The sequence below is a fragment of the Prinia subflava genome, chromosome 7 (assembly GCF_021018805.1).
Source record: "Prinia subflava isolate CZ2003 ecotype Zambia chromosome 7, Cam_Psub_1.2, whole genome shotgun sequence".
NCBI classification, from domain to species: Eukaryota; Metazoa; Chordata; class Aves; order Passeriformes; family Cisticolidae; genus Prinia; species Prinia subflava.
Window position 1 is genome coordinate 23171267 of NC_086253.1, and position 16294 is coordinate 23187560.

At 39.6% G+C, this 16294-nt stretch overlaps 1 protein-coding gene across 16 annotated transcripts in view; it reads right to left on the minus strand.

Moving 5' to 3' along the window:
• Positions 1–642: 642 nt before the first annotated feature.
• APBB2 (amyloid beta precursor protein binding family B member 2) overlaps positions 643–16294 on the minus strand; it is a 176944-nt gene continuing 161292 nt past the window's right edge. For 14 of the 16 annotated variants that reach the window (XM_063401824.1, XM_063401826.1, XM_063401832.1 and 11 more), the window contains 6 exons: positions 9381–9495; positions 6994–7081; positions 6035–6118; positions 5425–5540; positions 4503–4682; positions 643–3885 (listed from right to left, as the gene is read on the minus strand). In XM_063401824.1, the coding sequence (XP_063257894.1) occupies positions 3718–3885; positions 4503–4682; positions 5425–5540; positions 6035–6118; positions 6994–7081; positions 9381–9495 (751 nt within the window). In that variant the 3' untranslated portion in view covers positions 643–3717. The remainder of the gene's footprint in view (positions 3886–4502; positions 4683–5424; positions 5541–6034; positions 6119–6993; positions 7082–9380; positions 9496–16294) is intronic. The other 2 variants (XM_063401827.1, XM_063401835.1) reach the window with 1 other exon arrangement.

Below are 16294 nucleotides of genomic sequence, written 5' to 3' on the forward strand. Positions count from 1 at the left end.
TGGGTGATGCACTAACACTTTTAGATTCCATGATATATGATCCATTAAACGCTTCATAAAATTAAGAAATGTAGAACTCTTAGGAGAGACAGAGAACTGGTGTAAGCTGTTATATACGCCACAATTTTTGTTCCTCTGCCACTAAAGGGCATAATATTTCTGTTAGGTACAGGTGACTCTGCAGAGGAAGTATATCACTCAGCCTTGTTTTACTGTGAGTGGATTCTATGCTAGGCTATTTTTGTTATTCCCAGTTAACCACCCTGTAGGTGGTCTCCATGGCCTTGTATTTCCCACACCTCCTTTCTCCCCTGTAAACGAAGCAGTAAGTGGCTTAAATAAAACCTACAGCCAGCACTACAGATTTCAAAAGAAAGGCTTTTATCTGTTAGTCATTGACTGTGAATATAAATCTCCTTGCTTCTGCAAGGGAGTGTGTTAATGACATGACTGACACGTGATACCTCTAACTTACTACTTGCATTGAAAAAAATTAAGAAATTAGCTTTGCTTTACATGATTCTTCTACAGACTTCAATAAAAATGTGACTACAAATAATTACAAAGCCTGCCCTTTTTTAGGCAACCTATAGTATACAGAGTAGAGAATATTACAAGAGAACATCCAGTAAAGACAATACGTCAACATAATAATGAGGATATTTCAGTAAAAATAGAATAAATAAAATAAAAATATTTAAGCTATATTTAACAGGTTAAGTTAGAATATGGCATCAGACATACAAGGCATAGTGAACATGGCTGCCAGCCTACAGAATTACTAGGTATTATAAAAAAATGCATAGATAACTGAAGGGTTGCTATAACATCAACTAGAACAGTTGCAGTTGCTCAAACATACATCCCATACATACTTTTTTGGCCATGGTAAAAAAGAGTGCCAGAATATATTGTGAAACAAAGGATAATAGGCATTGCAATATTAGGCTCTGATTCTGCAAACACCTGGGTGTATATTGAATCTTTTGGAGAATAAAGAGCTCTACTGAAGCAAAAAGGCCACATATAGTCAGATCATTAAGCACACATTAAATATTTGCAAAATCAACAGCATTATGTTAGCAGACATAAACCTCTTAAAACACACTGGTGAGTGATGTACAGCTTTTCAAATACCCTTCTGTCTTCTCAGCCCTGCCTGCAGTTGCACACATTGCTAATGAAAGCTAACCAATGTTCTTAGCCTTGACAACAAGGATGTAGAAGCTTTACACTGCTGTTTGCTAAGTGTTGCTTTAGTTAAAGAGAGCCTGGATCTCTCTTGGGGAGAATCAGCACTGTGTAGATGCAACGAAAGAATTTAATTATACTGTTTAAAATTAATTCACTGCTGTACAACAGTTGCCAATCCCAAATCATGATGTTGTCAGCAGGAACTTTAAACAGATGCCATCAAAATATTTAATTTAAAATGAAATAAAATGTGAATCACTAGAACAATGATGAACAAGGAAACTTCTATCTCTTAACTTCACAATCCTACCTAAAGGTATGGTGCTAGCCACTGGAGTTTGAGAGCAGTCATCCCTGGAAATGTTCAAGATAGGTTGGATGGGCAACTTCTTCTGGTGAAAAGTGCCTCCCTGATAGGGATTTGGAACTAGACAACCTTTGAAGTCTCTTCCAAACCAAACACTTCTGTGATGCTCTGACAGGAGGTGAGTTTTACACTGCTCCTAACAGATGTGACTGGGATCAGTACTGGAAACTACAGAAGCTGTATGCAAGCTGCCATCCCCACGCTTTGTGATCTGGCTCTGTGCTCAGTTAACCCCAGTACTGCTGGAGAGGCTGGGTTTGTTTGCACCCCTCCCCTCCAGCTCTCCCTGCGTACTCAGCACAAGCAGCTTCACCAGCTGTACAGGCAATAGAGGTGGTGCAAAGGAGGTGGCAACAGCGTGAGCCTTGAGAGGGGAAACAGTTCCTTTAGTGCCTGAGGTGCAGAACTGTGGTCATGAAGAGATCTGAGATCCACAGAGGATCAGCTCTTCAGAGGGTATTGTAGAAAGCAAAATTTAACTACAATAGTTGCATAGCCAGCCTTCACCTGACACTTGCTCATACATCACTGAGTTTGGTAATGATTTTCCTGCATTTTTCAACGCAGAAATTTCAGGAATCATCATTCCTTTCCTGTTGTGTTCCTCAGTTACTTTGCCAGGTGTGGTCATTAATTTCTTCAAACAAGAAATAAAAAAGAAAATCGTTGTTTATAACAGTCTCTTGCTTAGTAAAATAAAAAAAGAGTTATTGTAACAAGAACTTCGCCAGTGCTCCTTTATCATTGGAGTATGACAAGATTGCAGACTTGGGAGACAGTTACAGTTTGGAACCTAGCTATAAATGGAGGCAAAACATTTTTAACACTAGTTAAACATACTTAATGTTCCATTTCCAAAATCTGTACCAATCTGCAGGTTTAGACAGAAGATGACAAAGGGAAAGACTGAAGATGCATGACTGCATTTCAAAATTACCCTGAGGTACAATTTTGAGGGCAGTGCTGGGCTGATTTGTGAGGGTCTGCAGGTGTGTAAAGCAAATCAGTTAGATGAAGTCTTTGGAGCAACAGCACTGGAATCCAATTGTAGTATCTGAAACACTATCCTGTTAAAAAACAACTCTTTTCTTATTTTGTTACAAGAGCAATAGGAGTAAAATAAATTCCACAAAATTTTGTAAATAACAGGAAATATAATTGTTCTTCTTCTGGCATGCTAAATATTCAGCAACAAACTCTGAGGAGAAGGGGGAATTATACAACCAGACACTGAATCGAACATTTCATCTAACGCTTGTATAGAAAAGGTGTGGAATAGTTTAGTCTCTATAACAGTTGTAAGACAATAAAATCACTAACTACTTCTTTCTTATTCGTGATTGGTTTGAGCCCTCCATGGAACAAACAGTAATTTTATGAATTAATTATATATGTAGGAGAATAAATTTAACAGCCAGCAGTTGAATTTGTATGTTTAAAGCTGAAAAGCTTCAGTGGATCACCCTGCAACTCAGTTACTGAAAACACTTCCAGATTTTTCATCATTTGTTTGGTTTTAAACACAATTCTTCTGTAAAACCATAATGTGTAACCAGAAGATGACAAAATGACACTATTATTTAAAAACATGTCAGGGAGATGTCAAAGCAGTTGCTAGACCAATGCTGCCAAACAATTTAAAACAGGTGTAGTTCTGTACAAAATAAAACTTGGCATTAAATCTACAGTAATTCAGTTGTAGCTAATACTTGATACCTATTCCAGTGTTGAAGAGAGCAAAGTGCTGTAGGATTTAAGATTCGTTTGTGACAAATCCAGCTCAAGAAGGTGAAACTTTTAACTCAGGCATCATTCACTCCAAGGACTTTAGCATGAGTTCACCAGGAGGGACGTGGCCATATTCTCTTTTTTGCGTGAGTTTAAGTACTGTTCATGTATTTACAATCAAACAGACCTTCCATCGCCCATGATGTAACTCAGTGACAGCAAAAAAAATATTCATGCTTCTTTTCATATCACATGATGGTGGCAAGAACAAGAGAACATGCTTGTCTAACATTGTTTCGATAGGGGTAAATTCTCTGAGGAGAAAGCATCAGCAACTGAAATGGAAGGTCAGACATCGTCCGTTCATTTCCTTCGTGTAGCCGCTGTTATCTTCAGTCAAATGCAGGAGAATCTGCTCTCGTACACAGCTAGGGCATCTCAGTGATGGGACGCTTCTGTTTCAAAGTGTCAATGAGGGACAAGACTCCTCTCTTTACGTTCGTTGTAACTCTCCTGGTCACCGAGTCTGCAGGAGGCGGGGGTGGCCGAACTTTCTGTGAAGGAGGTCTGGCTACTAAGCACTTCTGATACCGTAACTGCAACAAAGCACAGCCATTCTGCAATCAGTACTGGATCAAATAACTTCACAGACCATTTAAAGTACACTTTTAGTATTTTCTCATGGAATATAGTCAAACCTCTGTTTTGGCTGTAACTAAAAGCTCAGCTGAAGTTAATGGGAAATTGGTCTGCCACTGCTTGGGCAGAAACTGTCCATTGGCACACAACAGATACTAAATCATATAAATACCCATTTGAAAACTGAAAAATAAGTTTTCTGGGTTCAGTTACTCTTGACAAAGGATTATTTTCACTATATTACCACTGGATTTCATAACACAACTCCAAACAAAATGGTTTTTTTCTGGCATTAGGTAACTTGTGTAGTGAAAGAAAAGAAATCTAATTTACATAGATGTTGCAGAAGTTAGGAGAGAAAATAATTAAAGGGGCATTGCTCACCAATCTGGCACTTCAGACATTAAAATGCTTGGATTTTAATTGATTAAATATATCATAATATGAATTCCTATTTTTGTCTTTCTTTTCTCTGTCTTGAAATTAATACAATTGCAAATTTGAAAAAAAGATAATTTATGGAGGCAGTGAAAATCTAAAGTGCTATTAGATGCCTTTGAAGAAGGTCACTTACCATACAAGCAGCCTGAACAGCTTCTGATACATTGCCTGCATTTGGTTCACACCAGAACACATGGCACTCAAAATGCTGGTTTCCTGTGTCCATGATGAAGGCGAACGTGTGGATGTCTTTGCCAACTCCCATGAAGGACAGGAACCGCACACGACACTCCACCATGACTTCCTCTTCATTCTGGTCACGAGCCAAAGATTGATCATTACTACTGGAAACCCTGTGGAACTTTCAATTAAATGGGAAGACATCCTGGTACAGCATTGTAATTCCTTCTTATTTATCTGCATAAACCAAGCATGCTCAGGCTTGGGCTGGATCTCCCCTTCTAGGCTGTCACCAGAAAACCGAGGCTTTGAGCATTACCACAAAATTTTAAAATGCTGTACAGTTTAGAAGCTGCTAGTTTTGTGAAGAAACAAAACAACATGGCTATGTTGACTCCAAAACACAGAGATGTTGGTTTGGTACCTCATCAAAAGACATATATAAAATATTGCATTAGTAAGTCTCACTGTATTAAACACTACGGAAAATGCTCTACATTTTCTTCTGTAACACAGATTTTTATATTACTCTTGGCTTCCATACCAAGAGTAAGGCAAATGCAGTTTGGAATTTAGGACTGTTACCACTTTGGGCTTAACCTAAAACATTTTAGGCTCAAAATTCCTAGAAAAGAAAACACTGAATTCAAATAGCTAATGAATACTTTTAATAATTTATTTCTGAGAACATGCTTAGAATGATAAAGAAAATTGAAGCTGATATGAGCAGTAAGAGCCTCTGCAGATTCTGGAAAGAAATAAAATGCAAAATAAGCAAATGAATTTAAGTTTAAATTAACCCTGCATTTCTGTGTTCCTGGTTTTCAACACTCATGTTATTTTAACTGTGTTTTAAACAACACAGTCTGCCTTACTCTTTCATTGATGACTGTGACAGTAGCATCAGCAACGTTCATGGTAACTGGCAACCAGTCATCTTTGCTAGAGGAAGCCATTAGACTTTCAATGGCACTGTTCAGAGTATCCATTCCTAAAAGAGAATAAAATCCAACAGTGAAAAGTAACATATGTAAAAATAACAGAATTTTTTTATCTTCACATAGTAGTATAGAAAACAGAGTGTTTGGGATTCCTTATTAAAATTAATTTGATCATGGAAGAAAGTATTGTGAAGTTGTATTTCTCCATCTGGAAAAACAAAACAGGTGTCTCTGGCTTATAAAAAAACAAGACTGCATCTTGTTTAGCTTTTGTACTATTTCAGTTCTTTAGGGCCCTTCTCGTAAGTAGCAGAGCTCATATTCAGAGAAAGCTGTAGAAAGCAATTCTACTTTCTTGGCAGCTCCCAGAATACCCTGTTTGCAAAACACATGTTCATATGATGCCCTGAGTATTAGATGTCTTCAGGCCTGAGTCATGTGACTGAAACAGAAGAGTTGCTACCCTTCAAAAATCATGCACTGGCAGTAGATGAGCCATTAGAGTTTAGGCAAGGTACTTTGGAATTCACTTAGTGTTACATACCCACAGGTTTAGCTACAGGTAGCATGCCCAGGTACTGGACGTGAAACTTCTGGACCAGTTCTGTCTTTGGTGTTGGGAAATCTACTGCATGGGAACAAAAGTCAATTTCTATTAATCAGCATTCACAGCAGCAAAAAGCACTTCTATTTCATCAATAACATAAAACTGTTTACCCATTCATTGTACTCTGAAGGTATTGTATCAATTTAAAGAAATTTTTATTCCTTCTAACAAGAACAAGCCTCAATAATTTCTAAAGGAAATTTTGGTCTATGCTAAGAATAAAATCATAATATATTGCTGGCATCTTAAAACACAGAAAATACAGATGAATGGGTGTCTGAGATGTATAGACCTAAGTTTCACTGCAATAACTATGTAAAATCTGTGATCTACTTTTAATGCCATCCTTGCTAATATGTTAAACACAGTCATGCAAAGGCAACTTTCTTCTACCAAGCAGTAAAGTGTGCAAAAGCTGGATGAAAACCCACTTGCACCCTTGCCTCAGAAGTTGCTAAAGTAGATGCTGACACCTAGGAGGAGTACTCTTATGGCTCTTCTGAATCCAGCTGAATAACTGGAGTATATTCTGGTTTTAAGGAAGATTTGGCTTACTGTGCAGTCTTAAGTCAGGAGGTATTTTGATTTAAAAAAGACAATATCCTGAGTAGCCACAAATAAGTAAGACTGTGTCTGCAACACTTGCATTTCAAAATAAAAGAGAAAATGCACAAGTTGACATAACTGAGCAGGACTCCATAACTGTCAACATAACCAAGAAAAATACCTACAGTAATACAGGAACAGATTACAATCAGTCAGATACTTTAACTAAAAAGCAGAAATATTCCTGACTTCTCTACCCAGCATGCTCCATTTTTGTCAAAAACTGCATCAGAAACAAAACTTATCTAGAACAGGACCATCCTGAGGATACTAGCTGTAACTCACAGTACCTTGCAGAGGAACGTCAAGGGTGACATTTGTCCTGTCTTGCAATGAGCTGCAAGCCACAGCTTTAGCATTCTTCCGTTCAGCCATAATCTGAAAAAGACAGTGATAATTCACCATTAAAAAAACCCACATAGTACAGCAGCAACTACAAATCTAGTCTTATTACAACCCTATTTCTGAAATCTGAAGTAAGTCAGAAGGTACATGACTAAGCAGGTTATTCTTTTTAAATAACAACTTTAATTTTACTCCACTTTATTCACCATTCCTTGACCACATAAAGAACTTAAGTAGTGTCCAAGGCTAGATGAAAGAGAGGTTGAGGAGGAAAAAAATCTAGTCATTTTTATCAATAGCAAAATTATAGTGAGGAGTAATATAGCAAGAAACATAAATATTTAACACACACAGAAGGATGTTCATTGTGCATGTTCCTCTCTGAATGATCTGCTGTGCAAATTTTTTCCTCCATTTTAATGTTAATTCTGTAATTAAAAATCCCATGCAAAATACAACATGTGGTTCCTTCAAAATGTGTAGTACTAGCAAAAGAAGAATAAAGCCCCACTTCTAAACAAACATTTTGGATAGCTATTCCCTACAAATATATGAATAAGAAAGGATCCAGAGAAGCTAACAGAGGTTTTCCAAAGCTCATATTTGAACCATAGTTATCTGCTTCTTTATGTTACGACTGTTCATTGTAATTAAACTATGAAGATACCTGGTCCTACAGCAGATGACACTCGGTCTGAAAAATGCTTCTAGCAAACTTTTCTCCTCTGCCTCCCTCCTTTTCTTTCTAGTTTTTATACTCTGAAAGTATTTTCAGTTGCAGGGTCACAAGGGAATATTCTTGCCCCCTCTGATGAAAAATTATACACACTAGCTTAGGAAGAAGCCCTGACTCAGTAAAGAGGTACAGCATGTCAGCACAAGCTTCCCTGAATCAGGATCACACCTATTGCTGAATTAACTATGTTGCTGTTAGCTATGGCTAGCTAAATGCCTAATTGTTCTCTTATCCAAAATTAATCTCAGAAGTTTCATGTCATAGTTACTTATGTGACAGCTCTGCTCCCTTTCTGATATTCCTGTGTAAAGCTACCATGGCATTTACTTGACTTTGACCTTACTGGATGAAATCAGTAGTAGCAGGGCCTGTGTAGCACATTTTTCCCTTTTAGACTTGCTGGAATACCTGTGTGAATTGAAGAGTTGGAGAAGAACTAGGAAGAACCTAGCAGGCCTCCCAGTCAGCCACTGCTGCAGTGCTGGTGTTAAAATTCACCAAGCACAGCCTGCAGCTCCTTGGCTAAGCTCCCTGAATACTGCCACTGGCACTCCCTTGTTGCAAAAATGAAAAATTTTTAGACTATACCACTGACTACAGAGGAGGGTTTGGTGTCACTGATTCCAATCACTAACATGAAGACAAAATGTAAAAAGCAAATGACAGTCATACAGCAGAATTTTAAAACCTGAAGGTTTCCTAGCTAGCATTTCTAGAAGAGCTGTGACTCATGGAGAGAGACAAGTTACACAGGGATAACTGATAAGGTTATTCACCCCCAAAGCCAGCCTTTTATGTGATGCAAACTAAAATGTTTTAAGGGAAACCAAAATGAGCAGTGTAATATTTCTAAAAAGTGAGATGCACTCTCAAGTCCACCACAGCTCAATAAAAGAATCAGAGTTTCAAGTAGATTATTTCAACTTTCTCTTCATAAAGAGTTTCAGACTGCCCACTTTCAAGGATGTGCTGTGTTACTGCTGCATGAAATGACTGTACAGAGGACACTCATGGACTGATCATCCAAGAAAACCAAAATTAATAACCAGGGAATGGTGTCAAACCTCTAAGGCAGAATGACTGAAAAGAACAGTCCTCCCCAGTATTATGGATAACACTATCAGAGCAGGAACTAAGACCCTTCAGTATACATAACTAGAGTACCTTAAAACCCTTCTCCCCCATGACTTTTTAAAATACAGTTAGCAATTATTTTTCTTTATGTCCTGCAGGATAATACTGATGAATAACACCATTCAAGCAAGGTCTGATTTATTTATGGAGTTTACCACAATTGTTTATTATTAATTGAACCTCTGTATTCTTTTGCCGTTTTGAAACTGCAGCTTCTTTATTATTAAGGAAAGCCTTTAGCCCCTATACACACTTGTCAAATTAAAGCACATATCCTCGTCAAATCTAAGTGCCCACTATCCCATAATTCCCATCCATTTGCATCCTTTCCCTTACAAACTCTCTGCACTGTTTCGTGTTGCCAGTTATACAAACTGAACTAACACTGCATACAACTGATTACATGTATAAGGCTCAGGGACTTCTGAACAGACAAATGCAGCTGATTTTAAATCCACTTGCCTTTGAGCAGATTTCGTGTAAACTCGTGGCAATGGCTTTTGCAGGTGTGTCACATCGAAACACATGACATTTCAGAATTCTTGTGTCTTTGTCTCTTGCCACATAAGCAAAATCTCTGTGTAAACAAGATAAAAGGACATATTAGAAACATGCAAAACAAATTTGATGACATTGAAATCAGTAGTTTTTCCAAAACTGCAAGTCCTACTTTGGTTTAACAGGTGTATGCCTCAGCTCTCAAGGTATAAAATACATGCCTTTGACAAAGCAAGTCTACAAATGTAATAAACTTCTTACCCATGAAACATATATCTAATCTTTGGTGTTTCATCTATAGAATTCAGAAGCTCATTACAGTTTCCTAACCATGCAACTTACTCAAGTTACAACCCATAATCCAAATGCAATTGTAAATAAACAGCAAAATTTACTCAAATATGTGACTGAAGATGAAGTGGAGAAAGAGTTACATATTCAGACAGAAAACATATGCAGCTCTTAACTGCTAAAAAACCCCAAGAAACAGCATACAGCACTGTAGTCAGAAAAAAACCTCCTATTTCAAAGGACTGTATAAAGTGTTTAAAATATGCAGATAGTAATTAGAGATCTGGTTGCATAAGGGAGATGTGAACCTGCTGAGCTTTGCTCACACTAATTGCCCTAAATTTCTGACCTTATTTTTTCAAAAGTTAAATAAAGCTGCCCTACAAAAGAGATTTTTGCACTGTACTGGCTAGTCACCACAGCACAGTATAGCTTTCTAGCATGGATGAAGAAAGTGCCACAACTAGGTTTATTTGTTCTCAGGCTGCCTAAGAGCAGGAGCTCTTCTGAAACAGTCAGCGATCTGTACTGAGCCAGGAAGAAGCCTGACTTTGCCCAGCTGCCATCCTTGCTGTACCAGACTCTTTGTTCACTTGCACCTCTGCTTTTTCATGTCTTCCACACAGCCACAGCTCATTCCTACTTTGTGACCCTCTTGCTACCTTCAGATTTGTCTGGGACTTTGCTCCAGCCTCTTATGCCTGAAGTCTCTTTTCAGTGCCTTTCTTCTTTATACAAAAATGATTACCAGCAAAGCTCTCAGTGGTGAAGAGATAGGAGGGATATTCCTAAAGCCACAGGCCTAGTATAAAATAAAGTATTTCTGTATATAAAAGTCTGTAAATATTCTGAGCAGTGTTTAATGTAGCATGGATGGCAAATTTTTAAATTAATTTTAAATACCCAGTGACTTGAAGAATTTTACACTGAAGCTATCCAGAGACTGTGGCAAATGGATTGCTGGCCCTCCTGCTCTGTACAAGACATGGACACTGCCCTGCAGGTAAGTGCTGTACCTGTATCTAATTGAACAGCAGGTTTTGCTCTTCATGAGCCCTTGCAATACAAGAGCTGCCCAGTAACAGGTGCTTGCTCTGTCCAAGTGCTTTGCAACCTGAAGCCTGATGAATAATATTTTATAAAACCCAAGCCACATAAAACTATCCTACCATGAGATCTGAAAGCAATTCTACACGACAGAACCATGCAGAAACACAGGGAAGCTGAAGGCCCCTCTCCATCTTGCTGCATCCCAGCCTGCAGTGGCACACATTGGGGCACAGCAGGGACAGGAGGCTGCCACCTGAGCCCTTCCTGCATGGGGAATGCAGCCCATGGGCTGCACTGGCTCTCCCTGGCTGCAGCACTGCCCTGCCAGCATGTAAGACACAGGTGTCCTTTGGGACAGTGATTTACCCAACTGATGGTGACCTGCAGGAAAAAGCACAACGCAACAATCCAGGAAGGTGCTGTCTATTACACAAGATGCCTCCAGGTTTCCTAGCTCCAGCCTGTCCCCAGGTCCCTTGGCCACAAGAGCCTTTTGGCACGTTCTTCCCTTTTTCTGCACTGCAAGATGCTGAGTTTCAGCTGGAATCTTGCTCCTGGAAAAAGACTGATGCTTCTGGCTCATCTGGACATGTGCCAAGTCTTGCTTTAGAATGGTTTCCTCCTTGTGTGGTGCATCAAAAGCAAGCTGAAGACTCCTAGCTGGACTCCAAGAGAAGAGGGTATGGATCACCTGTAGCCTATGAAAAATTAGCAGCTATGGGTAAAAAACATGAAATGAGGTGCCGTATGAAAAACCCCACAGGGTTGTTGGTGGGTGCTGGGAAGGAGCTTGCCAGGCCCATTCCTCTGTTCCACAAGTGCTGCCTCAGTACTGCAGAGCTGCATGCAAGGCTTGTGTCCAGCCTCTCCAGCACCTGTCCTGCAGCTCCTGTCAATATTTCTGCTTGTAATGGGATGCAGTCATAAACAAGGCTGTATAACACAATTACAGAAGAAAAGGACATACCAGCCAGTACATCAGTGTCAGCTACTGAGAGTTAATAAAACCCTCGTGGGGATGTTGCAGACTCATGCACTACTGTTTCACTTTAAGTACCTGAACAGCTTAAACAAAGCAAATCAGCTAATTACATTCATGGACTGTGAATATAAATAAAGCTTTACATGATCAGGGCCTGCATCTACTGAGACAAAGTATGAAATGTGAATTTGTGTAAACCTGTGGTACCACGTCACACTCAACCCTGCCATCACCATTTGTTTTCAAATCATCAATCAAAATTGGCACACAAACCATCCCTCCCCCTTGTGGCAGTGCACAGACAGTACCACTGATGCCATTAACTCATGGAAGTCACCTAGATGCCTCTGTGCTTGCACGGGTGGCCCTACACGGCAGCCCAGCAGCCAAGGCCTGGAGCTGGGGTGCCAGCTGGTGGCAGCTGGCTCCTCCACTGCCAGCAGGAGCCTTGCAGCATTGCTTCAGGCATTTCTAGGCATTCAGAGCTCCACGGCTTCTCTTGGAGAAGAAAGGTATGGCTTTCTGAGGGTTTCAGAGTATCTGCTTCCTACTGCAACAATAAAACTTTTCCTAAGTTTTGTGTTTCTCTACACAGGACCACAATGGATCAGCTTCTTTTTTGTCCAAAGTCTTGAATCCCAAGTAAGCCAGAAGATCAGTCTCTGATTCTTCTTCTACTTGAGATCTTTTCTGGGTTGCTTTAACTATAAACCTTCATTTGACTGCAGCTCACTTGAAGCTGATTAACATTTAAGTGAGATTTATGTGCAACAGACCCCTGGGATAATGAAGAAGTGCTGAGCAGCGTGTTTGCAATAGAAATTTATGGAAAAGGGCAAATGCCTCCTCTTACCACTCCCCTATCTTTACATTCTGCTGGGAAAACAAGTGAAAAAGACATTAAAAAGCCATTTCAAAGCCCACAGCTGGATAGAGAGCTAGCACAGGGTTAACAACCAGATGGATGAGTGTCTGCCTCTATAGGATGTGTGTGCACATGAAATCAGTGGGATCTGAATGACAGCTCCTAGTAAAATTTCATTCCATGTCGATGGGGAGAGCAGCAAGGTGTTTAGTGGGAGAATGGTGTTGTAAAAAAAGCTGTATAGTCTTGAAATTTTATTACACAAGTGCAGGATTACAGAGAAGAAGGACCGCATAGACGGTAATTTTAATTTTTTTAAAATAATTTGTAGATGTACATCATCAATTAATAACTTTCCAGTTATAGGGACTGGACATAAATCAGTATTCTGGACAAAAGCTAGAAAAACAGAAAAATAGATAAGAATAATTTTGTTCAAGAGTGGGTAAAACTGGTTCTGCCAAACAGTTTAACATTTAGTAGTAATTTACTTTGAAAGAATACAGAACTAAAGAAAGACATTTTAAAAAGCAATTTTGAGAGTTGAAAAGACAATGTAAAGTGCTAAATAGAAGGGAATTTAATTTTTATTTGCTCTTTTACTCTCTTTAATTGGCAAATGTCTACAGTTGACTAAACCTTAGATAATCATACCTATTTAACACCTGGCTAAGCATCACTTAGCTGCTCAACCTTAGATGAATGTAATCACATTAAAAGCAGTTTATGCTAATGCTGTCCTGTTTGAGTAGCAGTTATAACCATTTGCCACTATTATGCTAAAGTCCTAGGAGGCATCCCAATTAAGTACAGCCTAAAAGAGTAGCACATCCTCCATTACCTTCTCACATTAAACTTATTTCTTCAAAAGACTGTGGAAGAATGTAGAATTGCATGAATCCTTTTTTTGTTTTTGGTTAAAAACCCCATACATCCTAACCTTAAAGTATGAAATAAAATTTTCTATTCTTCTCAATAAAATTAAATTACTGCTATTTAAAACACCTATATTAAAATGATACACATCCAGGAAAATGTACATTTCTTTCCAGATTTATGTATTACAAATTGTAACTAGAATCCTTGAACCAGAAAATTATATTCTCTGGGTTTGTCTTAAAATTGATTGGAATTCATCCAGAATAGCCTACAGAAGATGATTTCTCTGTACTGGTGCAGACTCCTGCAGCTGCAGGGTTACAGAACAGATACTCCAGGCTGTGGGGAAACCATCTCCCGAGTCTGTAACTTTCAGGCTTCGCTTTGCTCTCCTGCAAACAGCTCACCAGAGACTTAAGAAAGAAGGAAACAAAAAGGGGAGGGCAGCCAGCACTACAGGAGAGCAGGGTCAGAGACACCTGGCAGGAGGTTGCCACTCACTGACAAGACTTGAATATCCATGGGAGCAGAGATGGAAAAAAGCAAGAGAAGGGAGAAGGAGGCACATGATGAAAGCAGGTAAATATAATGCCATCAAGACCATCCTCAGGTGGGATTTTTCCATGACACACAAATGTTCCAGTCATAAATGGCAGAAAAGATGAGGTGTAAGAAACCCTACAGTAATATTTATGTTAGAAATTACAAATCCTCTGGATTAACATTTCAGGCTTTTTATCCAGTCTTCTTATTCACATAGGAGAAAGGACAGTGGCTTATAGCTGAAATAATATAATGGCTTATAGCTGAGTTTGTGACTGTTCAGTTCACTTGTCTTTTTATTATGGTCACACCAAGGAACTTGCAAAGTTATGGAGAAAAATCCAAAGGTAAGAAAATGATAACTAATGAAACAAGCAGCCTTCAAAAATGCTGCAAAATCTGTTATTAAGAGATTTACTGAGGACCTTTCAGCTACCAGATACCAGATAGACACCAAGTGAAACCACTGCTTCTGTTCCACCTGTTCCAAATGAAACTAACAGCTCCTTCTCCAGGTGAATATACACCCAACAGTTTGGAATCAAATCCTGGAGGAGGAGGAGGAAATAAAATAACTATTTCCAAGAGTCCTCTCCTTCCCATTTCTCTTACACAGTAACCACATCTACCCTTCTCTCTTCAGTGATGAGAGCTGGACATGATGTGGCAGAGAAAGAATTTCCCGTGTTTCTGACAGTTGCTGGGAATACTAAACACACATGAAAGCCTTCCATTTTTCTTCACTCCAAGCACTTCACCTCACAGAGCTCCTCTACCTCTTTAGCTGCTCTCCAGCTACAACCCAAAATGGCACACTTGGCCACCATGACATTACTCTGGTGATGAATTTTGGATCCAAATAGTTAAAATGCCCTCCCCAAGAAGAGATTTTTGGGAGACTTTTCTTGTTTCAGTTTTTGCACAATTTGAAAACTGATTTCCTTGCAGCAAAACATCAGTTATGCATTTTAATAAATTCTCCTCAAATGGTCTGGCATTGACAGAGTGTAGCTTGTTTTTCTCATTCAAGCATAAAGTTTGTAGAGCAAATTATCCCCTGCTGAAAGGCTGCTTGCTTCATTCCTTGATAATGTCACTTGCTCACTCTGAAGGAGGAGCTATGGCTACTTTGTGTGATACTCAGAGACTTTAATCTGGCAGCCCTAAAGCTCACAGCTGCCGGTTTTTCTTTGATGTCTTATCATTGCCACAGTTCTGTGTGCTTCCAAAATTTGCTAAAACCCTCTCAGAGCTGATACGTCTGATACCCAGCTCAGCACTTCAGAGCCCAGCACTTCCAAGCCCGAAAGCATTTGTGTGACTTTCACTGCAATTTCCTTCCTGCAGCCTGTGCTCAGGCAGCTGCAAAAGCCAGAGTCCCCAGCTGGGCTTTCCAAGCCTCCACCACCTGCTCTGCACAGAAGTCCTGTCAGCCTCACCCCCACTGCCTCACTAGCAGGAAAGGTGCCTCTGAGATGTCACAACCCATTTACCCCTCTACTACCAAGGGCTTTATTCTACTCCTGCAAAGGGCCACAGATCTGCATCATGTCCAAGAGCAATTCTCCAGATCCACGAGCTCTGTTAGCACAGTGACCACAGTACAGACTGCACAGCTTAAATGTATGTCCCGTGCTGGTCCTCATTCCCAGCCTCACCTCACAATCACTTGGCCAAAGCACCAGCACCGTGGCAAGGGGGACAGCCTGTCACACATGCCATGGTCACCACCTGGGAGCGGAGCTCCTGTCGGACTGGCAGCCCAAGACATGCTAGACAGGCATGGCAAACTGAAAATCAATCAGTAGCTAGATCTCTGTTTGCTTTATAGATGGGTTTAACAAAAGACAGAACTTCTGGGACAGATTGTATGAAAAATCACTAGCCACTGACTTGGTTAACAAAAAATTTTCAGGGTGATTTGTTGGTTTTTTCCTTAACTACTTCACAATATTTTTGAAATGTGTATGGGCAGGGTTCTGCCTTCCTACCCTGTGCAGTAGTTTTTAAAGAAAAGGCACACAAATTAGGTAGTTTGTCAAGGCCATAATAGTTGCTGCTTCTCCCCTGAACCATGGTGAAGGGGTGGTTTAACTCCTCAGGATGGCCACTGTGATGAATCCTGAATTTCCTTTATGTAAATGAATGTGTTATTATGCCTGTGAACCTCTGAACAACCTCTTTGCAGCAGATCCTGTAAATTTGACTTTGACAAATTAGTATTTAGATATTTTTGACAATGCTTCTGTCTTCAAGATCTAATTGGAA